This window comes from Mirounga angustirostris, unplaced genomic scaffold (genome assembly GCF_029215605.1).
Source record: "Mirounga angustirostris isolate CCGP_5_RB_7025 unplaced genomic scaffold, mMirAng1.0.hap1 SCAF_15, whole genome shotgun sequence".
Taxonomy (NCBI): domain Eukaryota; kingdom Metazoa; phylum Chordata; class Mammalia; order Carnivora; family Phocidae; genus Mirounga; species Mirounga angustirostris.
Window position 1 is genome coordinate 90,550,930 of NW_026991723.1, and position 24,508 is coordinate 90,575,437.

Here is a 24,508-nt window from a genome sequence, read left to right on the forward strand (position 1 = left end):
CAGGTTCGGGGGGCTCGGCTCACCCACCTGGGTGCCGAAGCACGGGCCCGAGAACACACCCCGAGCCCTGGTGGGGAGGCGGCGCAAGGGCAGGCCGGGCCTGGAGGCCGGTCTGGGGGAGTCCGGGGCCAGGAAGCGCGACGAGCCCAGGAGGAATGCCCTGGTTGGGGGAGGGGGCGCGATCCTCCGGCGGGGTCGGGGAGAGGGGGTAAGTGGTGACACGGCCCAGACCTCGGGGCAGCCCTCCGGGTCGGGGGCCGGCTCTGGGGGCGGCCGAGGGCTCGGGGCCCGGGGGGGGCGCGGGAGGGGGGCTCCGGGCGGGGGCGGGGGCGGGAGGCCCGGCCGGGCTGCAGGCCGCACCTGGTCGGCGAAGTCCTCGGCCGTGCCCATCAGGTCGTTCTGGCCCATGGCGGCGGCGGGAGGCTCGGCTCGCTCAGCTCGCTCGCTCGTTCGGCGCTCGGCCCTTCGGCGCCCGCGCCCGCGCCCGCTGCGGCCTCCACAGGAAGTGCCCGGCGGCCGGCCTCGCTCCGCGTCCGCGGCTCCAGCGGCTGCCACGTAGGCCAAGCCTTAAAGGGGCCGCGCCGCCGGGCCCGCCCCGGCCGCGCCTTAAAGGGGCCGCGCGCCGCCCGCAGCCGCCCCGCCCGCCACGCTCGAGGCTCCGCCCGCCGCGCTCCGGCCCCGCCCGCCGCGCTCCGGCCTCGCCCGCCCCGCCCGGCCCCGCCCGGCCCCGCCCGCCGCGCTCTCAAGCCCCGCCCACCACCCTCAGGCCCCGCCCGCGGCGCGCTTTGAGGCCCCGAGGCCCCGAGGGCCGTCCCGCTGGTGGTGCGCGCGGGAGCCCCGGGGCGCACCGTTTCGGCGGGCACGCCTGGGGCTGACGGTCGCGCCCGGGGTGGGGGATGGGGTGCTCCCCCGGACGCCGTCTCTACTGAGTATGCTCAGCCGAGGGTCCGCGCGCCGGCGAGGGCTGGGGGCGCACCCCTAGCGCCCTGCGGAGGGAGAGGAGGCGGGGAGTCTCCCCTGGGGACACTATGGAGAAGTACCAGGTGCCAAGTTGTTCCCTGGCGGGGAGGCAGGGGCGACGAGAACCGGCCGGTTTGGGGCGAGCCAGGAGCCTGGACCTCCTGCCACCTCCCTAAACCCCTACTGGTTTACCGGTCACAGCCCCTGGAGAGGTGGCCGATGGCCAGGTGCCACCCCGGGCCAGGGTCTGCCTCCAGCGCGTAGGGGACCTCCAAAGGTGACTCCAAAGGAGTCAGCCAGTGGTAAAGGAGATGAGTTTCTGGGGGCCAGAGAGTTTTAAAGGTAAAGTTACCTTTTCAGGAAAAAAACAATAGACTCCACCTGAGATACGAGTGTGTTTTACTGCTCAACCTGCTGCTTAAGAGGGCCTAGGCATGTGCCTTCTTGGACTGGCATAAGCTGCTCAGGACGTTGTCCCCCAAATTCCCTAAGCAGGATTCAGGCCACCCATTAAAGGGGCTGGGTTACAGAATCCAAGACTTCCCTGGACTCTCAGCGCCCCTAGATTCAGGGTTCCATCTCCTACATCCACTCCTCTGTGTCTTGCCAGGCCTCTTCCATCCCCTGACAGATGTAATCCCAGCGTCCGCCCCACCCCGCGGCCCTTGGCCACCCCCCACAGAGTTCTGACACGGCAGCCCTCTCTCTGCAGGTTGGGCTCAAAGCATGGGCTCCCGAGTCAGACCCCAGATTCCAGCCCAATCCAGGCCATTTCACTTCTTAGCACTCTAGCCTCAGACACAAGGACCTTGCTCCCTGTGCTTCAGTTTCCTCCGGTGTAAACATGGAGACAGCAATAGAGCTGCTCCCAGATGGTGGCTGTAAAGTGCTTGGCCCAGGACCAGGCCACACATGGCTGTGACTATGCCCCAGTTATGGGCCAGTTAGTTTTTTGGTTTGGATGCCCAGTTGGGAGGTGGCTAGAGAGAGTGAATAAAGCTCTGCCCCAGGGGGGTGCTCGCTCTTGGATGCCCACTGGTCCGTGCTGCAAATTGGAGAAGCGGTATAGGGTGGTGGAAAGAGCTCCAGAAGGGGCCCCAGAGAGACAGGCTCAGGTTCCTCAGCCTTCTGGGCATTTTCTTCTCTGCAAAATGTGGTGGAGACGCTCACTGTGCCAGCCTGCAGGAGAAGTTGGGGCAGGAAAGGTGTCCGGGGCTGAGCATACTTTGAAAAGTGAAAAGCCGTGTGCATTTCCTGAAAGTTTCTCTTTCTCTTGCTGGTAGATTTTGGGCCAGATGAGTCCTGGGGCCTTGGGGGTGAACGTGGTGGTGGAGGAAACAGAAAACAAAGTCAAGCACGTGATAAAGCAGGTAAGAGGTGGCTCCTGGGCGGGTGGTTCCCCCAGACACCTGCTCATCCTCCCGATGTTAGAGAAAGGCCTCCCGACGTGACAGTTCTGCTGTCTCCACTGCTCTTCCAGCAGTCACAGAGGCAAATCCCGTCGAGAGTAGACATGGGGGTGGCCTGAGGCCCCTCGGGCTTCCCGGCACACCTGACTCTCTCGCCTGGCTGGAGAAGGAATAGGCTCATTTTTACTTTACAACTGCAACCCCACCTACCATGTATTCAGCAGGTGCTTCGTGCCAGGCTCATCTCATTCCATCTCCCGCCAACCCTGGGAAGCAGGAACCAGGGCCCCGCTCTACAGCCAAGGATAGGGAGGCTTGGGGGGGCTGCAGACTTGCCAACGTCACACAGCGCCCAGGAACACTTGAATTCAGGCTTCCTCACTGGGGCCACCTTTTTACCAAAGGGGAGCCAGGACTGGGGTGGAGGAGGGGTGGGCAGGGCCTTGCCCAAGATCACACAAGGTTAAGGGCAGGACATCAGGCCCTGGGCCTTTCCACCACCTCCTCACCAGAGCTGGCATGGCAGGGTGGGATACGGACCTGCAGGGATGAGCGCTTCGTGTGTCCAAGTCAGGGTGGTCCAGTTGAACAGAGGGTGTAGGGGAAGAGAGCTGCGCTAGGAGAGTCTCTGGACTCCCTCGTGGCGCATGGTGGTGGCTGGGATACCATGGATTGGGGTTGACTGTGCACGTGGAGGAGCCTCATTGGCATCAGCTGCTGGGGCCACCTCTGCTCAGCCAGGCCTCCTGCCTGTGGAGCAGCTCAGCAGCCTCTCCCCGAGGAGGCCGGGCCTGGAGTCCTTACCTTCTTCCCGCTCCACTGCGGGCTGGTGGTGGGGCTGGCCTGTTGTCTCGTGGGCTGGTGGGGCCGGAGCCCACTGCCTTCTGGGCAGTCGAGGAGCTTTTTTTTTTTTTTTTTTTTTTTTAAAGATTTTATTTATTTATTTGAGAGAGAGAGAGAGAATGAGAGACAGAGAGCACGAGAGGGAAGAGGGCAGAGGGGGGAAGCAGACCCCCCGCTGAGCAGGGAGCCTGATGTGGGACTCGATCCCGGGACTCCAGGATCATGACCTGAGCCGAAGGAAGTCGCTTAACCAACTGAGCCACCCAGGCGCCCAATCGAGGAGCTTTTTAAAAAGCCAGTCAGTCTTTCTTTTTTAAAAAACTGGAGGTGGGGTTCAGGTAGGGATTTGTGTCTCCTTCTAGTCTTTTCCCTAAGCCTGTATAAACTTTGTTTTGGCAAGAATGCCATGGAGCTCGATAACGGACCTTTCCGCACTTGGGTGTATTACAAACACCATTTCATGCCACGGACACAACTTCCTTCTCTCTTGGCTCTGGTGGCCGTGTGACCCCATCTGCTCCCTGTGCTGTAACTGACCCAACCGCCCCTGTGTACGATTAGCACGAAGCCTGTTCTTGATTTTTCACTCTGTATAATCAACTCTGATAAGCAACTTTTTTGAGGATCCATGATATCCTTGGGATAAATTCCTAGCGGTGGGGCTTCTAGGTCAAAAGATGTGACATTGTGCAGGCTTTCAGTATGTTTTGGCCAGATTCACCTGTAAGCATGAGTCCTGGCACAGGAGGAAGGGAAGACAGACAGACTCACTCTGCTGCTGTATCTGGGGTCTGTAAGGATCTGGGAATAAGCCACTGCCTCTGCATTTTTATCTGCGATCACCCCCAATTACAAGAGTTCGTCATTTGGAACCCTTAGGAGCAGAAGCTCTGGGTGAGGGGCTGGTATTAGCCGCAGTGATAATGTGCACCTGCAGCCTTTGCCACCAAGTATGTCAGAGACTTGAAGCTTGTTGCTGCCCTTCCCCCCAGTCACCCTTTTCCTCGCCATGCATTCCCCCACTGCCCCACATTCAATGACAGGGACAGTCTTCCCACTTCGGATAAGGAAGGAAGTGGTGAGGTCGATACATTGCCAACCAGAGCAGAGCTGTTTGGCTCTAGGGCAACACATTGTTTTCTTCCCTGCTTTCAAGATGGTCTGAGAGTGGATCCTCTAATGATTGGTTAGAGTTTATATTATGCTATCCCAAACTTATCCTTGCAACAGGAGCAAAGATGTTCTCATTGCTCAGAGCATTTTTGGGTCCCTGGCTTAGGAATATCTCCAGGCCTCATGTGGCACCATGTGGTAGAAGCCCGGTACCCCTGTGAATAAGGATGGTGGTGTTGGTGGAGAAGGTGGTGATGGTGGTGATGGTGGTGATGGTGATAGTGATTGATGATGGTGGTGGTGGTGATGGTGGTGGTGATGATGGTGATGATGACGGTGGTGATAAAGGTGGTGGTGGTGATGGTGGTGATAAAGATGGTGGTGATGATGACGGTGGTGATAAAGATGGTGATGGTGACAGTGGTGATGATGGTGATGATGATGATAATGGTGGTGATGTTGGTGATGGTGATGTTGATGATGGTGATGAGATGGTGATGGTGACAGTGGTGATGATGGTGATGATGATGGTGATGGTGAAGGTGATGTTGATGATTGTGATGGTGATGAAAATGGTGGTGATGGTGGTGATGATGGTGGTGGTAATGATGGTGATGATGATGATGATGGTGGTGATGGTGGTGATGATGGTGATGGTGGTGATGATGGTGGTGGTGAAGGTGGTGATGGTGGTGATGTTGGTGATGGTGATAGTGATTGATGATGGTGGTGGTGGTGATGGTGGTGATGATGATGGTGATGATGACGGTGGTGATAAAGATGGTGGTGGTGATGATGGTGATGGTGACAGTGGTGATGATGGTGATGATGATGGTGATGGTGAAGGTGATGTTGATGATTGTGATGGTGATGAAAATGGTGGTGATGGTGGTGATGATGGTGATGGTGGTGATGGTGATGATGGTGATGATATTGATGATGGTGATGATGACGGTGGTGATGAAGATGGTGATGGTGGTGATGGTGGTGGTGGTGATGGTGGTGATGATGATGATGATGGTGGTGATGGTGGTGGTGATGATGGGCTGGCTACACAGTTATTGAGTTCATGCTCTTGTAACCCTACAGGTGGAATGTATTGATGAGCATCAGGCCAACGAGGCCCTGGAAGAGGTAATTCTCTGGGTGGTTCCCTCTCTAGAGGACGTGATGCAGAACACACAGAGACTGTTCTGTCCTCTTCTGTGGAATGACTGGATAGAAGCCTCGGTGGGGACATGGAGGGTCAGAACCAGTTCTTGCCCTGTGCTATGAAGCCAGAAACCCCCAGGTCATGAAGGGAGTCTGTGCCCAAAACATTCAGTTCTAAATCCAGGTACAGATAACTTAGAATAGATGTTCTCAGAGGAGATAAAGTTTCAGTGTTGGCCAGAGCCCTAGGCTAATCTACCAAGAACCATCTTTTAAAATATTGTTCCTTCAATTATAAAAACGTTAGTTACAGTAGAAAATGTGAGAACTACAGAATCGTTTTAACAAAGAAAACATATATTCTTTTACATTCCTTCAATTGGCCAGTCAGAACCAACAAGAACATCCTGATTTATAATAACAGCAATGACAGCCACGTGCACTTGGACTCACTGGACAAAGGCTCTGAGCAGTTTTTCTTTGCTTCTCTTGAATCTCCCATGAAGCAAACGTGTCCCTCCTAGCTAATGGTTACTTGGTTGCCTTCTTCCTGGAACCCCCGGCTCCTGAGCTTTGCCAGCAAAGAGCTGTCCGATCCACGGTGTGACTGCCGCACAGCGAAGGACCCCGGCCACATCCTGGCAAAGTGGAGAGACTGTGGGAGACCCTCCCACAGCCCCCACCCCATCACAGCTGTGCACATCCCTGTTCCCTTCCCCAGCCCACGAGGTAACCTCCTCTCGCAACCGGCCTGACACCACCAGCGGCTGTCCATGTGGCTCCTGGTGGCCGCGGCAGCCCCTGCTGCAGCCCGGCTGTGTGGGTCCACCAAGCACCTTCAGCCGGGAGCGGGGCCCTGGGGCCTCGAGTGTGCACCACCCAGGAGGCGAGCTGGGCGCACGTACAACAGTGTCCCACTTCCCTTTGGCCACACCACCGTCTCCAGCTACCCCTGACTGTGCTTGCTTTCCTCTGCATCAGGCACTTGGCCTGCACCAGCTCATGTTAGCCCTCCTGACTCCCCTGTGAGGCAGATACCACTGTTACTGCCACTTCCCGATGAGGCTTGAGGCTCAGAGAGGTTGAGGAGCCTCTCCTCAGCCACAGCACAGCCAGCAGCACGTGCGGGAGAGACGGGACCCACACCGGGCTGCCTGGCTCCAAAGCACGAGGCTGCACCCCCTTCCTTGTGCCCACTCCCCAGCCCTATTCCGAGCTGGAGTTTGTGCCTGTGTTGGGCGACGTGACACAGGAGCACTCGCTGAGAAGCAGTGTTCCTGGAACGTCTCCACTCCCTCTGCTCTTCTCCCTGCAGCTGATGCCTCTGCTGAAGCTCCAGCACCCCCACATCTCCATATACCAGGAGCTCTTCATCATATGGAACAGTGAGGTGGGTTGGAGTCGACCCCTGCAGGCTCAGCTGCCATGCCGTGGCTGCAGGAACAAGCAAGCTGAGCACAGAGCCCCCCAACGCCGTTGTAACCCCCTGAGCTGCAATGGCAGGGACTCCAAGTTGCCCCTGACTCAGCACTTCCTGGGGGCCCTGTGGGGGCTCTCTGGGCATCATCTCATATGAGCCCCCAAGAGTTTTAGCGCAGGAGGGGTTGGTATACAACCTAAGGAAGAAATAGAAGCTAAGAGAAACAAGTTCGTCCTGGTTACCTACCCAGTCCGTGGCCCAGCTCCTGAGCTCATCCTGCCTCCAAAGGCTCAGTGAGTCTGCCCTCTGAAGGTGGAGCTTTTGACTTCCCTGGAAGGAGCAGGCGTTAGGAAGCCGGTCCCTGCTTTTCCCCCTTACTTGGCGTCCAACTGTCCGGGGCCTCTGGACCTTTGACTTTTCTGGCTCCTGCAGTTTACTGACTAGCTGCATGGTCATCCTCAGACCCGGGGAGATCTGTGGGGTTGGAAGTACCAGTCTCATTTCCCTGGGGCTCAGAGAGGTTAAGGAGCTCCCCAAGACCACACAGCTAGTAACAGCTGAGTGGGAAAAAAACAAAACAAAACAAAACACACAGCTAAGTGGGATTCAGATCAGGGTCTTGTAAGCCCCCAAGCCCTATACTTCAGCCCATAGGCTACAAGACTTCTTGTCTTTACAGGGATCCAGAATCTTGCAAATTATTCCAAATGGGACTGAGGTGGAAGGGGAGGTTGAGCAGGGGTGGGGCTGGGGGCCTGGAGGTGAAGGGAGGCTGCAGGGCTGCTTGGTGAGTGTCAGACCATAATTGGACCTCCACATTAGGGTCCTCATCTGGGGTGGACAGCCAAGGGTTTGAGCAGGAGTGGAGGGTCCCCTCATACATGTGCCCCCTGTCCAGCTGGGCCGTAAGAACAGCCTGCACCCCATAACACTCTCAAGGACACAGAAAAGCCAAGAGGACATTTCACTGTGGAAGGAAAAGCAGGGTCCTCTGAGAGCCCTGAGCTAAGGCCCCTGACCAGGTCTGCTGGAATCCCATTCGGGGCCCATTCCTCCAAGGGAGGAAATGGACGAAGCTAAGCCCTAGAGAATAAATAGTTACCCTGGGAAGAGGCGGGATCCCAGGCACAGGGGTCTGTGTGTGCCGTGGCCAGAAGGCCTGGGCCGATTTCAGAAAAGTCCAGGGGGCTTTGCGCAGACGGAGGAGCCAGGGCGGAGGGGGAGGGGAGGATAGATGAGGCTGGAGGCGTGAGCAGGAGCTGCCTGTGAGGGATTCTTACCCCACCTCTGACAGTGTTCCTACAGCCACTGGGCCGCTGTGGATGGAGGCCCAGTGGAGGGAGGCCCTGGGGCAGGGAATCTCGCAGAGGCGCCCAGGCCTGGGCTTCTGGGGGCCAGGACCGTGGCATCTGGCTAAGGCCTCGTGTCCCCATCAGATCTCCTCTCTGTTCCTCTGCCTGGTGATGGAGCACAACAATGAGAGCTTCCAGAAGGTCATTGAGAAGAAGAGGGAGACAAGGACAATCATTGACTCTGAAGTAAGACAGACTCTGGAGGACACACCAGGCCTGGGGATCGCCTGGGCCTTGTGATGTCACAGGCTCAATCAGGGGGCAAAGGGGCAGAGGGGAGGGCAGACGCTACTGGAGTCTGGCCCGATTTTTTCTTACGTTTATGAGTGGAGGTGTTTGCAGGGTGTAATGTGCATAAGTCTTAAGTGCACAGCTCGGTGCATTGTACACAGGCAGACACTCACATAACCTTCCACCCATCGAGATGCAGAACGCTCCTGGAGCTCCAGAAGTCCCGGCCGTGCCCACGGTTGGACTTCTGTCCCCAGGGATCCTTCTGCCTGCCCTGAAGTCCCCCGTAATGGACTCACGCAGCATGTTGCTGTTTGTGTTTGGTTTCTTAACGTCGTGAGTGGATCAGGAAATCGTCTGTGTCGTGGCTAGGTGCTGCCCCGTCGTGTGGCCCCATCAGTCTGTGCCTAGTGCTGTGACCCTGTAGGGTGTTTCCAGTTTGGGGCTGTTGCCATGAACGCTACTGGGTGTGCTTACCAGTGGACCTAAACACTCATCCTTTCTGGACGAACCCCTGGGTGTGCAGTTGTTGGATTGTAGAGCAGGTTTAGTAGATATTCCAGCATCCACGATGGTTTGGTTGATTTGGGGTTACTCCCAGCAAAAGGTGTACGCCTTCCAGTTCCTACTTTCTGGCCAACACTTCAGTCTTTCTCATTTTTATTAAAAATTGCATTTTAATTTGAGTTATTAGTAATCACAGGGAGTGCTTTTTAGCCATTTGGATTTTGTGCCTGTTCAAGTTTTTTTCCATTTAAACATTGGGGTTGTTTGTCTTTTCTTATTGATCTGTAGGTGTTCTTTACATATTGTGGATATGGGCATCCAGAGTGTCTTCTCCCTGTCTGTGGTTTGCCAATGCACTTTCTTAACCATGTCTTTTGATGAACAGAAGTTTTTGGGGTTTTTTTAAGATTTCATTTGTTTGAGAGAGAGAGAGCACAAGCAGGGGGTGAGGGGCAGAGAGGGAGAAGGAGAAGCAGGCTCCCCACTGAGCAGGGAGCCCGATGTGGGACTCGATCGCAGGACCCTGGGATCATGACCTGAGCCAAAGTCAGACACTTCACCGACTGAGCCACCCGGGCGCCCCCAGAAGTTCTTAACTGTAATGAAGTGAGTTTATCAATGCTTCTTTTATTGTTACCACCTTTGAGCCTGTGTGAAAGCCTGTCCTGCCCCAAGGTCATGAAGATATTTTCCTGTTGTCTTTTGAGCTGGTTCATTTTTGCTTTCACATTACGCCTATGATCCACCCCGAGTAAATTCTGCCTGCTTTTGTTCTGAGCACGCCTCTGCTCTGGGGCCTCTGGGCACCGTCCTGCTCCTGAGGGCTCCTGAGGGGCACGCAGCTCGTCTCCCAAAGTGGACCTCGGGCGTCGGCTCTGGAGTGGGTTTCACTTTCTGTTAGTGGTGGAACCCTTTCAAGCACAGAATGTTCTCAGAAACCCAGCAAGGAAGGCAAAGCTACTCTAATCAAGGGGCGTGGGAGGACGGGTGGAAGGTGGAGTGGGAAGAAGCCCGGGGTCCTGTTCACTCAGCCCCTCTCTGACACCCCTCCGGTTTGAAAATCACTGCCCTGGAGACTGATGGATCTCGTTTCTGCCATACAGTTGTTTCCAGAACGTTCTTTATCAGAGCTCTTTTCCTTCTAATGACATAGAGAGACAAGCCCCAGAGTAGGCAATAAAGGCTTCAATATCTCTGATACCCACAAGGGGTGGGGCCCAGGCTGGAGTATCTCCGGTGTGGAGACAGGAGTGTGGGGTCTAGAAACAAGAACGTTGCCCTGGCTGGCCTGGCTGGCCTGAGGCAGAAATCTCTTGCACGGGCTCTGAGCTCTTCTGTAGCTTTGGGCTCATCTTCAGAAGCAAGGAGAGAACATTCCATGATCTCGCTGGCTGCTTCGAGGGGTCGCTGACCTGCCTAAGCCAGCTGCCGGAAGAACACCCCCCCCCGCCCCCCCCGCCAATCCTGGCATCTCTCACTCTTTCCCCAGTGGTTGCAGAACATGCTGGGCCAGGTGTTGGACGCTCTGGAATACCTCCACCAACTGAACATCATCCACAGGTGACCGCGGGTGGCCAGGCTGCTGCAGGAGAAAGGGCACGGAGTCCCCTTGGGCAGGACCGGGGGAGAGAGGTGCGGCCAGGGTCAGCACAGCCAGGATAAGTGTGGGCACCTTTCCAGGGCCCCTCCCGGGCTCACAGAGAATGCTACCCCCTCCACGTCACCTGCAGTGATTCACCCAGCTTCAGGAGTGGACGCTGACCGGGGCAGGCTGGTTCTAAAGTGCAGGGCGAGCAGCCAGATAACAGCACTAGGAAGGAAGCGATTAGGCTGCGCGCCGTGGCCTCTGGTCGGGTGGCGGGGCTGAGCTTTAGCCCCGCGAGTGGCAGGGCTCCAGCATGCAGTCTGCAGGGGCTGGGAATGGCTGCAGACCGGGTCGGTATCGGATCTAAAGGAGGAGAGAACCATGTGGACCCCGTGTACAAAGAAAATGCTCACGATTTAGCGTAATTTAGCGTTAGCGTTCGTGTCACCGAACATGACAAAATGGCTGAAAACCAGTCCCCAAAAACAAATGCATAGCTGAGATCTGGAAGGAGGTGAATAGATGTTAGCAGAAAAGCAGCAGAAGGATTGGGTGTTTTCTCATTTGTAGTTGGCTTGTGGTTTTGCAATTTAAAGTAACTGAGTATATTTTATTTCTGTAGGAAACACTTTAAAAAGTGGGCTGCAAAGGGGGCATTTGTTGAGAGAAGGGCAGAACTGGGTGGGGCAGGGAGCAGGGCATGAGGTTCAGGGTGCTCTGGCCTCCACCCTGGGAGGATCGTGTGGCCCGCGGGGGGTGGGTGGAAAGGCGGGCACGCCCCCAGACAAAAGTGCCACCCCTTGGTTTCAGGAATCTCAAGCCCTCCAACATAGCCCTCGTCAGCAGCAACCACTGCAAATTACAGGACCTGAGCTCCCACGCACTGATGACAGACAAAGCCAAGTGGAACATCCGCGCAGAGGAAGGTGGCCGGGGTCGTCCCGGGCTGCAGGACAGCAGTGGCTGGGGCACAGTGGGGAGGGGCCGCTCACCGGAGTGGGGTCGCTCCTGGAGTCCAGAGGACAGCGGCCCGAGCTGGAACAAGGCAACGTCAAACCTGTCCTTGCTCAGAAGGTCCCCACAGACCCCCGTGGGCTTATGTGGGCTCCAAAGAGACCCCCTTGCCTTTGTGGTAACTGAGCAGAAGTACCACCATGCGGCGGCGGGGGGAGGCGGTGCATGCGGGCAGGGTCCAAAAGACACCCAGAAAATGTAAACCTTCATGGAAGGAGAATGGGGGCTAGTGGATGCCATACACTGGTGAGAGCTGGAGTACTTTACTGAGTCCTGAAATTCACCAAGGAGATGGTAGACGTGGGGAGGAAGGGGAGGTGGGTTCTCCTTCCTTTGAAAAGACAGCGGGGCAAAGGGAGCTGGGCTTCCAGCCTATACCAGCTGCCAGGGATGGAGAGGGTGGCCACAGTTGAGAATTTCAGAGTCCTGCGTGCACAGAGGATAAATGGATGATGGGTGGACAGACAGGTGGATGGATGGGCAGATGGATGGATGGGTGAGTAGGTAAATCTGCTGGAGGTGTGGATGGCAGGGGTCCTGGAGTCCACCCCTTTACTCTTTGGCTGGGGAACGAAGGTCCAGAGAGGGAGGGGCTGCCTGAGGTCTATCAGGAACTAACAGACTGATGACCCTGCTCTTTTGGCTCCTTGTCTGGGGTTCCAGTTTAGAGACTAGGGTGGGGCAACTGAAATTTTGCCTCCAGATTCTGACCTTTAGAGGAGTGAGATGTTTAAAGACGGTGGAAGTTTCAGCCTTCTTGGCACATGCCTCTTTCAAACCACATCTGCAGCCATATTGGGCACCCATGGGCCAGCCTGGTTGGGCACGTGCCCAGGTGGCAGCCTCACTGACTGAAGACCAGGGCCCTCTTCCTTTCCCTCCATAGATAGCACCTCCCTACCCCCCTCCCTTTCTGAGCCGCTTGCTCCCCCAGGGAGCACAGGACTCATGCATCTGACACCTTCTCCTGCCAACAGACCCTTTTCAGAAGTCCTGGATGGCCCCCGAAGCCCTCAACTTCTCCTTCAGCCAGAAATCGGACATCTGGTCCCTGGGCTGCATCATTCTCGACATGGTCAGCTGCTCCTTCATAAATGTGAGCTGCCTTCTGCCTGCCCCTCCCTACCACACCCTGAACCCCACACCCCACATCCCCAGAAAGCCGGCCCTGCCGACCTTGGCTCAAAGGGGCACATTCTCCCCACCTGCATCCTCCTGCCTTGCTCTGTGCCTCCAAGGGGCTGTGTGGGGCACCCCCACACTCAATATTTGGCCTTCAGGGCCCTGGCATGGTGATGACAATGACTGAGATATTCAAACCGCCCCAAACTCCCTGGGTGCTCACTGCCTCCTTATGGGTGAGAAAAGCGAGTTCAGGTGCACCAGCGGGCCCACGGCGGGATGCAAGCCAAGGGAACTGGACCCTGGCGGGCCTGAATGCACCTGGGGACCCCAGGTGGCTGTGCAGGCTCAGGTCCCTAGTCTTCCCACCTCTGGCCCTCTTGCCGGCTCGCCCTGGGGCACGGTCAGGGCTGGGCCGACAGAGCAGTGCTGTCCGCGTCCCCTCAGAGAGCAGAAGCCATGCACCTGCGGAAGTCCATCCGGAGCGCACCTGACGGCCTCAAGAGCGTCCTGCAGACCATGGAGGAGAAGAAGATCCCCGATGTGGAAATCTTCCGTTCTCTTCTACCTTCGATGCTGCAGATCAACCCCTCGGAGCGAATAACAATCAGGTGAGCCGCTGTATCTTGACCTTTCCATGTATCTTTTGCCATCTCTCCGCCGTCCTGCATACACAGCCACTCGGCGTTTTAATGCCACAGACGCGCCGACCCCTCCGTGGCGCGCGGGCCTTTCCCAAGCGTGGCCCATCCCAAACTGCTCTAGCGGCAGGCACACCTCTGAGCCCTGGAGCCGACGGAGCAGGCTTCTCCCTCAGGTGCGGAGGTCCCCGAGCACCAGGACCATGTTCTAATTGTAGTTTGTCTTGACAAGAGAAGGAAGAAAGGAACATAAAACAGTGAATCCGGCCTGGGTTCTATGCACCTTCATACGAACACGGTTGTCAAATCTGATTGTTCAATATGTTTTATGGAGGAAGGGGCCCAGCGCCGTGCTCCCGCACCCCGGGGAGCAAGCCCAGTCCCCTCCTGGAGGTGGGACTGCTGGGAGAGGTGCTGCCAAATGGAATCCCAAACAGGAGGGTGGAGGTTGGGTGTCTGCCCGCCTCTCTGCGGGCAGGAGCCCCACAGAGAGCCCCGCAGGGGAGCCCAGCGTCTGTCTCGGCTCCCCTCCAGGGACGTGATCCACATCACCTTCGTGAGCAGCAACTTCCGGTCCTCCAGTGTTGCTCTGACCCTGCACCAGCAGGTGGTCCCCGCCTTCATCGCCGACCAGCTGCTGGAAAGTAACGTCGCCAGTATTTTAGGTGATGGTGGGGGCCCAGAGGGGGAGGGAGCTGTTGTCTCAGCTCTGGGGGGGGGGGGTCAGTGCCTCCCCCTGCCACCCAGTCCCCTGGACTGCTCCTGACACAGGGCCAGGGGTTTGGAAGGCTTCGGGGCTCTCCCCTCCATCCCACCCCAGGCACTGCATTGCTCAGGGCACCCCCGCTCAGATACCCTCCCTCACTCCTGTCATCTGTACCAGAGTTCATCTCAGTGCCTGGCCCGTTTCCCCTCCCCTCCTGCTACATGGTGCTTGTGACAGCTGAGCAGCCCCCCACTGTCACAACCCCTGGAGCCCCCTGCTGTTTGCCTCCGCACCCTGCCACACGGTGATCCCCATGCCCAGAGTGGTCGCCCCACTTGGCACCTGTTCCTGTGGGGTTTCTACACGCCCAGAATGGTGCTGGGCACGGGAATGGGCGCTGCAGAAGCCCTGGACCGGCAGGCGCGTCTGCAGGGGCTCTGTCTGCCATGGGACATGGGCAGGCCTCCGTTAACGGTGCTGCCAGTGACCTGGCCCAGTGCTCACTCACCACCCAGCACTTTGTCTCCACCGCGTGCCCCTGGTGGGGGGCTCCTTGTGGCTCCCAGCACAGGGACTGCACAACCGCCACACCCAAGGCCTTGGGTGGACCATGGGTCTAAAGGCCACCTTCAGGTTCGAGGTCGACTGCACTCGCGCATCCCTCTGTGTTCTGGGTGGTCTGCTCACTTCCTCCTCTCCTCCGTGGCTCCCTGCCCTGGCTGCTTGTGACAGGGGACTCCTCCCCCACCTGCCACCTCTGCCCCCACTTCCGGGGAAGGGACTGTCTCAAGGCCCTAGCTTCTGTCCCCCCGCCCCGCATCTCGCGGCGGGGGGCTTTGGAGGCAGGCAGCTAGGTCCGGTGGAAGCCCATCACCCACCAGCTCAGTGGCCTTGAGCGAGGTGCCCTCTCTGAGCCTGTTTGCTCATCTAAAAGTAAGGAGCACCACAGGGCCCGTTTGTGGGCCACTCCGAGGTGCACAGCGCCCATACATGGGTGGAGGAGGGGTCCTGAGTTGGCCACGGGATAAGGAAGGGGTCTCCAATGTGCATAGCTGGACACTGCAGCCCATTGTGGGGCTGGGGTCGTCTGTTAGGAGTCAAAGGCAAAGAGCCCTGTAGGGAGGCTCGGAGGAGCAGTGGAAGGAGCCCTGGGCTCAGGGAAGAACTCTGGCTGTCTTGAGACTCCAGTGAGGCTCCAGGACAGGCTTGGGTTTGACTCTGGACCAGCTGCTAGGCCTGCGGAATGGGGGTGAGAATGCCCTATCGCATGGATCTGTGGGGAGTGTGGTGCCTCCAGGTGGGCCCCAGGCGCCCTGGCCCTCAGAAGGCTCCTCCCCGTGCGGTCCTGTCTCCTGCAGAGGTCATGCAGAACTTCTCCAGCCGGCCTGAAGTCCAGCTCAGAGCCCTGAAGAGGCTCCTAAGAATGCCCGAAGACCAGCTAGGTAGACCCCCCACGCGCCCACCTTCCCCCGCTCCTCCTGGGCTCAGCCTGTGGCCCAGGCCTCTGGGGTGGCCGTGGCCCTTCTCTCTGAGCTCTCCTAGAGGGGTTCTCCTACACCTCCGAGGCTTGCTGGGTATTCTTCCCGTGTCGCCCCTTTTGCCCTTTGGGCCAAGCGGGGGGATGGGGTGGCTCGGTGAGCTGTAGTGACCGGCCCTCACATGGTTCTCACGGGCTCTTAGTAAGGCTCCTGTCTTTTCCCCCATCTCCATCGATGGCTGGCTGGGCGGTTGCCTAGTGTCCAGTATGATAAACGGCACGGGACTGAACACCCCGGAGCATGGGCCCCTGTGCACTGTGGGATAAATTCCTAGGTGCTCGGGGTATAAATATCTCACTTTTTCACAGATACCGCCAATTACTTACCCACCTATCAAGAGTGCATGACAGCATCTCTCCCCGACACTGTCCATCAAGCAGTATTCATATCTTCTAAATTTTGCTAAAATAGTGTCTCATAAAATCTCTCCATTCAACTTGCCTCACCAGCCTGAATATTATACTCACTCCCTCATCCATCCATCAGTCCTCCATCCACCCCCCATCTGTCCGTTTGCCCATCCATCCATCAATTGTCTGTCCATCTGTCCTTCCACAGAAGGCCTGTTCCAGCGGCTGGGGCATCTGAGTCAGTAGCAGAGACTTCATACTGGCCCCTTGCCTTTCCCTCTTTCTCACCCTTCCCCTGGGCCCCTTCTGGAGCTAGGCTGTGGCCAGAAGAGTCCCCAGGAAGGGAGACTTTGCCTTCCTGGAGAGGCTGAGGGAGCCAGCCTCACTGGGAGGTGGGTTAGCTGTGCTGGGCCTCCTGGGGCCCGTGCTCTTGTTCTGGATGTTCTCGCTGCAGGCCTGAGATGCAGGGCTCTCGCTCCCCACCCTAACGGCGTGGGGAAGGGACACTGCGGGGACTGGACCCTCCACCGCCGCCCGCACACACAGCCCAGGGACAGTCCATGAGACCCACAGACGCCTGCACTCAGGGCAGTTATGGCCACGGACTCCAGAGTCAGACAGGCTGGGTTCAAAGCAGGTGTTGTCGTCTCTCTGACCCTGTTTTCTCACCTGTAAGAGCAACAGGAAGGCTCCACCTCAGAGAGCTGCTGGAATAAGAAGATGCCCAGGGCAAACACACATTCTTTCCTCGCTTACTCATCTGTCTAAGGGCCCGTGCGTGATGCCCTGTAGACTCCCAGCGGCGTTGGACTCCCTGGTCTGGTCCGTACACCCTTCCCACCCCCTGTTCCTGGGCCGAGGCTCAACCTTGCCACCCGGCCCTGCCAGGTCTGCCGTGGCTGATGGAGCTGGTAGAGATTTTGATCACCATCATGAAGCAACATGAGAGGATCCTCGACATACAGCTGTATGCCTGCTCCCTCCTGCTGCGCAGCCTGGGTCAAGGTGGGTGCCGAGCCACGTGGGTTAAATGTTGACCCTGGCACCTGGTCCCGGGCCCGGCAGAGCCTTGGAAACCAGCACTGGCCGCCCGGTGCCACTTACCGGCCACGTGGCTGGGCAGGTGCCCACCCCTTCTGTCCTTCACCCCATCATGCAACCAGCACTTACAGGGACCTACTCCAGAACAAGCCTGACCTTGGCTTTCTCCACGCAAAGTGGGGGCATTGCCTCCCCCCCCAGCCAGGGAGGGCGGCCCCCTGCAGGCTACCTGCCCCATGATCCCCAGTGTGGGACATAACCCTGGTCATCGTCCCTTGGCCCGAGCAGCGCTGGCGCAGGACCCGGCGGCCGAGGTGCTGAGTGACAGCTCTGTCATCTCTGTCCTGCTGAGCACCCTGTGGAGCCACCCCGAGTCGGAGCAGCTCCTGGTCACGGTCTACAGCCTGCTCACCATCATCTCCAGCCAGGGTGGGTCGGCCTGGCCCTGCCCGCTCAGCCGGGGCGTGGGAGCGGCCTGCCCCTGATGGCACCTCTGCTGCCTGTGCTGGGGCTGTTCCACATGCTTGGCCTTTTGTCTCTTGATGGGAAGCTTCTGTTTGATTGTCACTTGTTCCCTCCACAAACGTGCAGACATCGACCAGGTGCCACCGTGGGCTCCATGCCTCATTCATCTCTTCACGGGGCACCTGAGCTCCTGCGGCCCCCAGCCAGCCAGGCAGGGGGGGCAGGACTGGGGGGGCTGTGGAGAAGCAAGGGCCGTACACACCATGCATTGCTCCCACCCACCTCCTCGGGCAGCTGGGCCCGCGAGCCCAAGGATGCTCACTTGGAGTCCTGTGGCCAGGGGAGGGATGCCTGCACTCTGCTCCTCACCCCGCTTGACTGGAGCCCACTTCAGGGAGTGAGCAGGGGTGCTATGAATAAGCCCGTTAGGACAAGAGGTGTAAATCAGAGCCATCAGGCAAACTGGGTGTCAGCTCACCCACCAGGAAAGACAATCATTGCTCCCACCCCAGGAGGCTCAGGCCTGCTCTGTGTGGACCCAGGAGGCCGGCCCCAGCCCAATCATGGGATAGGCAATACACGGACTGGTGACCCAGAGGAGGGACCATGTCCTCTTGTTTCAGGGCCCCACACTGGGTATGACTGGCCCAGAGTAGATGCCCAGAAATGCAGGATGCATGGGCCTGTGGTTGGCAAGGACCATGGAGGGAGGCGGTGCTCAGGGTAGGCTTCCTGGAGGAGGGGGTTCTCTGTGGCCCTAATTCTGGGGCCTGCCCACAGAATCGGCCTCAGAGAAGCTGCAGAATGCTGGGCTGTTTGAGCATATCCTGGAGCACCTGAGTACCTTCTCCACAAACAGGGACATCTGCATCAATGGCCTGAGCCTGCTTTGGGCCCTGATGGTGGATGGTGAGGGGGCCCCTCCTCCCACTCTCCTGCTGGGGGTGGGGGGCTGCTATCCTTGCTATTCCCTAATCACCTCTGACAGCCTTCAAGGGCCTCCACGGCCTGCACCTTAAACACTTCAGGAGCAGAGCCCACAAAAAGACTTTTCTGAGAGCCTGCAAGCAAAGGAAAAGTAAGGGAGGGAGGGGGCGGGGAGGGGGGGATGCACCCAGCGGAGGCAGGACCTCCTGTCCTGACCGGTAGGTCCTCACAGACTCTGGTGGCTCCTGCCCTGGGAGGAGCCTGCCACACCTGCCACACATCCTGGGATTTCCCGGGCAGTCCCTGGTTTCTGATGGTAGCTTGGCGCCGGCCCCCTACTGTCACTCTAGATTCAGAAAAGGGCCCCCGGGCTGTGCTGCTTCCTCTCCTCCAGGCCCCGTCTTGGCCCTTTGGCCATTCGTTCTAAGGAAAAGAGGGCTCCAGGCCACGGAGAGCCTGGGAAACCAGAGAGCGCTGTCCACACCCAGAGTGCAAAATCCCCCAAGGCCAGTTGGGGGCAGAGAGTCCCTACCCTCCCAAAACTCCCCTCTTCCCTGACCTCTCCCCCAACAGGCGGGAGGCGGGTGTGTGGGGCTGTGTATACAGCAGGCACGGCTGCATGCACTCAAGGGCTAGGTGTCGCCTCCATCCCGCGCTGGTTGCAGCTGTCATTGTGAACAAGACCCCTTTGGAGAAAGCCGCGGTCCTCATTCCCGAGGTGCTGGCCACTTACCCCAGGGACGTGGAGATGGCCGAAGCCGGCTGCGGGGTCTTCGCGCTGCTATCCATGCTCGGTGAGCAGCCTGGGCGGGGGAGCGTGCGCCCCACGCACGAGGCCACGAGGCCTCAACTAGGCCCTCTGCAGGTTGCATAAAGGAGCACCAGTTTGAAGATGTGGCGGCCCTGTTCCTGCAAAGCATCCGGCTGTGCCCGGACAGAGTGCCGCTGGTGAACAACGCCTACCGGGGACTGGCCAGCCTCGCGAAGGTGTCCGGTGAGCCTGGTTATGGACGGGGCTAACACTAGGAGATGAGGACAAAACTCAGCAAGGCAGGTCTGCCAGCCGCCCGCAAACCCAACACAGAAGCAAAGGGATCAAAAAAAGAAAAGAACAATCTATGGTTCCTTCATCCAGAAGTTGCCACGGAGACTTCACTTTTTTTTTTTTTGGCTGAATGCTATACTGTGATTCTTTTTCCCTGTCCACAAACACATATTAGGTCTGCACAGGCATCCCTAACAGGTTTAGCTTATCAGAACACCCCAGGGGCCAGGTCCCACCCCCGTAATAGGACCGGTTTGTTGTTGCTCAGTGCGCAGCACCTGGCTCTGTGACAGGATGGCACTAGGACCCCTCACAGTTGGGGCCTGCAGACCGGACAAGGTTGCCGGCTGGGATGTGAGCGGGGCTTCAGCCCCTTTGAGATCTGGTCCCAACTCCGTGTCCCAGGGGTGGGCTGGGCTGGGGGCCAAGGGCCAAGGCCAGTCTGCTTCTCAGCCTGAAGTTGTCTGGGCCCAAGGAAGGGAGTGTGGAGACCCTCACTCCTGGGAGGGAGGCTCCAAGGACCACTGGCAGGGTCTTCCTTTCCGGTTAGACACCCCGGGCTCCGGGGCTCTCCCCCAGCCTGAGGCCCCACCCACACAGGTCTGCATCAGCCGCCACCTTCAGGGGATGGGAGGGGAGGCTGAGGTCCTGAGGGCAAAAGGGACCTGGCTCAGCAATGAAGGAGGGGGCGGTCCAAGCCCAGGGCCCGCGTCCGGGAGAGAATGGGCTTTGCCACCTGTTGGCTGGGACACTGAAGTCATCCCACCTGAGCGTCAGATCCCCAGGTTCCAGAGGGTCTGATGAGTAACCTTTCCACTGGTCCCCAGCCCCTCAAGAGTCAGGGTCTAACCCCTAACTGGGGGTGTATGTGTGCAGTGTTGGGGTCCCCCCCGCGCCCACGCTGTAGGCGCACTCTGCCACGCGCTTCAGCACTTCTGGGGCCCACAGGCTGAGAGCACCCCAAGGACAGGAGCCTTCTGCTGGGAGAGGGAGGTGGGGTGTACATGTCCCACCATGGGGACACACCGACCTCAGATGTCCCCAAGTGGCAGGAAACTGGCCTCCTCTGCCAGTGGCTGAGGTCCTTGCCATCCTGAGCTTTGGACTCTCAGCGACCCTGAGAACTAGGTACTGCCACACGCCACTGGCTAGAGGGCACCGAGGCACAGCAGCTGGAGTGAAGGCACCCCACCCCCACCCCCAGAGCTGGCGGCCCTGCAGGTGGTAGTGCCCGGGGAGGGCGGCAGCGGCCTCGACCTCCTCCGGGAGATGTACCAGCTCTACAAGGACGACCCCGAGGTGGTAGAGAACATCTGCATGCTGCTGGCCCACCTGGCCTCCTACCGTGAGAGTCCCCCTGCCCTCCCCACCCCTCCAGGACGCCAGTGGTCAGAAGCACCCTGCTCCCAGCTCTAACTGGTGGGGGGGAGGGAAAGAACCGATTCGCCACTTGCTGTCGGTTCAGTGGGAGGGCTCACTAGGCACCAGGCGCGCGCCGACCGTGGGGGACGCCTGGCTCCCCAGCCTGAGAGGCAGCGCGTGGGTTGGGCTGAGCCCAAGGAGGATGGGCCCAGCCTTGTCCTGCCGGGCCCCCCTGGCCAGGGCCGGGGGGCATCAGGCTGGCTGAGCCCTGACCTCAGGACCCTCTGCCTTGCCCACAGAGGAGATCCTGCCTGAGCTGGTGTCCAGTGGCATCTGGCCCCTGGTCCAGGAGATCAAGGAGCGCTTCACCTCCAGCCTGGTGTGTACCTGCAGGGGGCCCCAAAGCCAGGCCTCCCACCTGCCTCTACGGTCAAGGTTCTGTGTAGAACAGACTTGAATCTGTGTGTGTGTAGTTTTTGATGACCCTTCTCTTTCCAGGAGCTGGTTTCATACGCAGAGACGGTGTTGCTAAGGCTAGGGGCCACCACGCCACTCAGCTCCGCAGGACAGTCGGCTCTGCCCTGAGGAGGCAGACACCCCAAGGCCTCCCGCCCCCTCCCCACCTTCTCTCCTGCCCTTTCTTTCCTCCTAACCCCCAGAGCTGCCCGGTGAACTGTGTTTTCCTTAGGCTTCAGGGGGGATTGTCTCCAGGGCAAGGCCCAAGGCCGGTGCCTGGCGTGGAAGCGTCCTGGGGGCAGGGTGGGCCAGTGGCGCTCTGGGAGCACGGGGTTCGGCAGGTGTCCCGCAGGCTGTGGTCCTTTGGGGCCACTCTAGACGAGAGAAACAGAGTGACCTCCACAAGCTCCACCTCCAGTAAAAACCTGCATTTATGTTGAATATCCTCAGTGGGTTTGGGCCTTCCTTGTGCAGCGGCCAGGTGGCTCGGTGAAGCCTGGGGCTTTATGCACTGAGTGCGACCCACTGCTCCTGACTATTCTCAGAAGACCCTCACACCTGTGCTCCAGCTCAACAGTCGGGGGTCAGCACGTCCGTCCTAGACAGGGGGTGACTGGTGTCACCGAGCTTGGACAACTGGAGCCCCAGCGCCACCCTGTGGGCCCTGCCCTTAAATGTGGCAGGTGTATACATGGGCTGCGGGTGGGGGCTGAGAAAGGAATGGCGCCCTCGGAAAATCAGAGTCCAAAGGCAGCCACAGCTAACTCCAAGACGGGCCCAGGCCTGTTGAGTCCAGTGGAATTTTTACGTGACTCGAGGCAGAGGAAGGAGAGGGGCCTCCTCCAAGGAAGGTGCGGAAAACCCAGTGGACTGGGTACTTCCCACCCCTGGGATGGGGCAAATCCCCGGCAAAGCTTCCGCTGGTGACAGCAGGGCGCAGACGGCCCTGACTCCCAGTCCTGGCAGAGGTCCAGGTGCCCCTCTGTGCCTATCCCCGCCAGCCACCTCCAGCGGTGGACCAGGTCTCAGATGGCAAACTCAGAGGGAAGCAGCGGTTCTCAGCAGCGCGCCCCCACGCCCTGCTGCCGGGACGGTGAACGTGTTTTGCCAGAGCTGCCGCTCTGGGGAGACCCGAGCTGTCCCGTGCTTGGTCACGACCGCCCAGGGACGGAGACGCTGCTGCGGTCTGGAGCAGGGGCTGTGGGGCGCCTGTCCTGGGCCATACTCTCCCACTCCTTCTTCACCAGGACGTAGAGTCTCATTGCTGCCTGGGCATCCTGAATCTAGGGGACACAGAACACCACTTTGACCGTCCCAGAAGGTGACCAGCACAGCCACGGGCCACCCAATCCCATGGGGCACACAAGGAGAAAGCCAAGCAAAACAGCGTTCTAGGGATTCGATCCTGGCCAGGCTTTGGTGACTCTGGTGCCTCGCTTCCGGGAGAAGAAAGGAACCCAAGGAAGGTGGAGGGGATAGACATGCTGCCTTGTGACACAACACAGACACATGGACATGCAGACGGGAGGGCGGGCTCTAAGCGTGAGGCAGGCCGGGGCACCGATGTAGGGGCTGGGTTCCACAGGCCAGCACTCCTCGGCCCCGGCACCAGAGCCTGTCACAAGGAGCCTGTCACACGGGGCCAGCCCACCTGGGCTGTGTTGTCCTAAAAGGCCTTCAATCTAGACAGGGGACTTTTTCTCCAAAACGACTGCAATAACAGCAGTTTTTTGTGTTCAAGTGTTTATTAGCTAAATGTAAACACTCAGGATGTAGTGAGCGCTCTGAGTCATTCTGCCATCTTATTTTTATAGGCCAGTGGCCTCCTAAAAAGAAGTCATCCAGGCCCCTGACAGGGCGCCTTGGCTGCAAGGTTAGGGATGGCCCGCAATCCTGAGGACCGTCACCCCAGGCCACACTTACCGAACAGTGCTCTGCCTGCTGCACCCTGATCCCCAGGATCCTCTCTGCAAGCAGCCTCAGAGATGGCCTTCCACTCTGCAGGGGGGAGGGGGCAGCACACAGCCATGCTGGGGAGCAGGCCTTGCAGGCTCTGCCTGGGGCGGGGGCGGGGGGTCGGGGCAGTCACCCACTGAGCCCTAACCCAGCGCCCCTCAACGTGCCTCCACCAGGGACGCGCGTGGCCCCCAGGACTGGTGACCCCCACCGTCAGCCCAAACAGGACGGCCTGGGAAGGAGTCTGCACCTCCGCCTTCCAGCCTCAGGCCTCTGTCTGCAGCAGGTCCGAGGGCAGCTTCTTCCCCAGAGCTGGGGGTCTTGTCACAGAGATCGGACTGGAAAGAACCTGCTCTCGCTCACACTGGCCTCGGAGGGCAGCGCTCGGCAGAACTCTACTTTTCCTGTTAACGTTTCTTTTCATTTTAAAAGTTAACAGGCAATGCCAAACCGTAAACCAAACACCGTTCACCGATACACCGTCAGGAACCAGAACCAACCACTACACAAACAGCCCACCTGCGACGCCCAGAGCCCCATGCCCTGTCAGTACCTTCACCTGACTCTTGAAAGGTTTGTATTTCTGTGTGTCCCGAATCTTCTTTTTTGGGTGATCGAGAAACAGCACCTGGAAGAGGAGGGGGACAGTCACAGTGTCACCAGTGTGCAGCGGTGGGACCCCCTCTCCCGAGGACTCCTAACACAGAGCACGCTCGAGTGAAAGGGTACTGGTGTGAACTGGGACTTCTGATAGAAAGCGATCACGCTGTCCAAGGATGATGGCCGGCAGTTAAGAACCCCGTTAATAAAGACCCCATCCTGAAGCCAGGGAAACAGGAGATCAGCAAGCACGGTGTTCCTGCGGGGTGAGCTGGTGTCCCACACGCAGGAAGTCAGGACGCTAACGGATCGTAGCAGCTCATCCCACGACCTCTGGAGAGAGCCGGCCACGTGGGGAGGGAGCAGGAACCAGCAGGATGGCGGCCGCTGGTGGGTTTATGGCACTGCATGGTGGCGGGCAGAGGACCTGCCGTCAGTTTCAATAGTTCAAAATTTCGAAAGGCAACGCAGACCGACAATCGGGTGCCTGAAACATCTGCGAACCCCGGGGTTCCTCAGAACACTATTTGAGAAGCCCCACACCCAGGAAGGACAGTCTCCCACCCTGCCTGCCCCGTGCTCTCGTCAGAACAGGTGGCTCAGTTCTGCCCACAGCAGAGACCCTCAAGAAGCAGAGGCTGGAGGCCGCAGCCTCTAGGGCACCACAAGTGGCCCCTGGAGCTTGCCCACCAGGAGGGAGACAAGAGGAGCCC

The 24,508-nt window shown here is 58.7% G+C and overlaps 3 protein-coding genes across 4 annotated transcripts in view; 1 reads left to right on the forward strand and 2 right to left on the reverse strand.

Annotated features, from left to right (window-relative positions):
- SURF4 (surfeit 4) overlaps positions 1 to 554 on the reverse strand; it is a 13,144-nt gene extending 12,590 nt beyond the window's left edge. Inside the window, exon 1 of one of the 2 annotated variants that reach the window (XM_045883457.2) lies at positions 361 to 554. In XM_045883457.2, the coding sequence (XP_045739413.1) occupies positions 361 to 408 (48 nt within the window). In that variant the 5' untranslated portion in view covers positions 409 to 554. The remainder of the gene's footprint in view (positions 1 to 360) is intronic. The other variant, XM_064579142.1, reaches the window with a different exon arrangement.
- STKLD1 (serine/threonine kinase like domain containing 1) lies at positions 407 to 22,336 on the forward strand. The gene is made up of 21 exons (XM_045881891.1): positions 407 to 555; positions 767 to 822; positions 931 to 1,043; positions 2,244 to 2,330; positions 5,415 to 5,459; positions 6,793 to 6,867; positions 8,334 to 8,435; positions 10,477 to 10,547; positions 11,383 to 11,498; positions 12,564 to 12,682; positions 13,156 to 13,319; positions 13,884 to 14,014; positions 15,414 to 15,497; positions 16,832 to 16,948; positions 17,273 to 17,413; positions 18,230 to 18,358; positions 19,042 to 19,170; positions 19,242 to 19,370; positions 20,626 to 20,766; positions 21,083 to 21,162; positions 22,241 to 22,336. Exons 1-21 carry the CDS (start codon positions 407 to 409, stop codon positions 22,334 to 22,336), a joined length of 2,274 nt encoding a protein of 757 aa, XP_045737847.1.
- Positions 21,653 to 24,508, reverse strand: part of REXO4 (REX4 homolog, 3'-5' exonuclease) — an 8,940-nt gene continuing 6,084 nt past the window's right edge. Inside the window, exons 6-8 of the mRNA XM_045883460.3 lie at positions 23,749 to 23,823; positions 23,163 to 23,237; positions 21,653 to 22,522 (exon numbers count right to left, since the gene is read on the reverse strand). Coding sequence (XP_045739416.1) covers positions 22,391 to 22,522; positions 23,163 to 23,237; positions 23,749 to 23,823 — 282 coding nt within the window. The 3' untranslated portion in view covers positions 21,653 to 22,390. The remainder of the gene's footprint in view (positions 22,523 to 23,162; positions 23,238 to 23,748; positions 23,824 to 24,508) is intronic.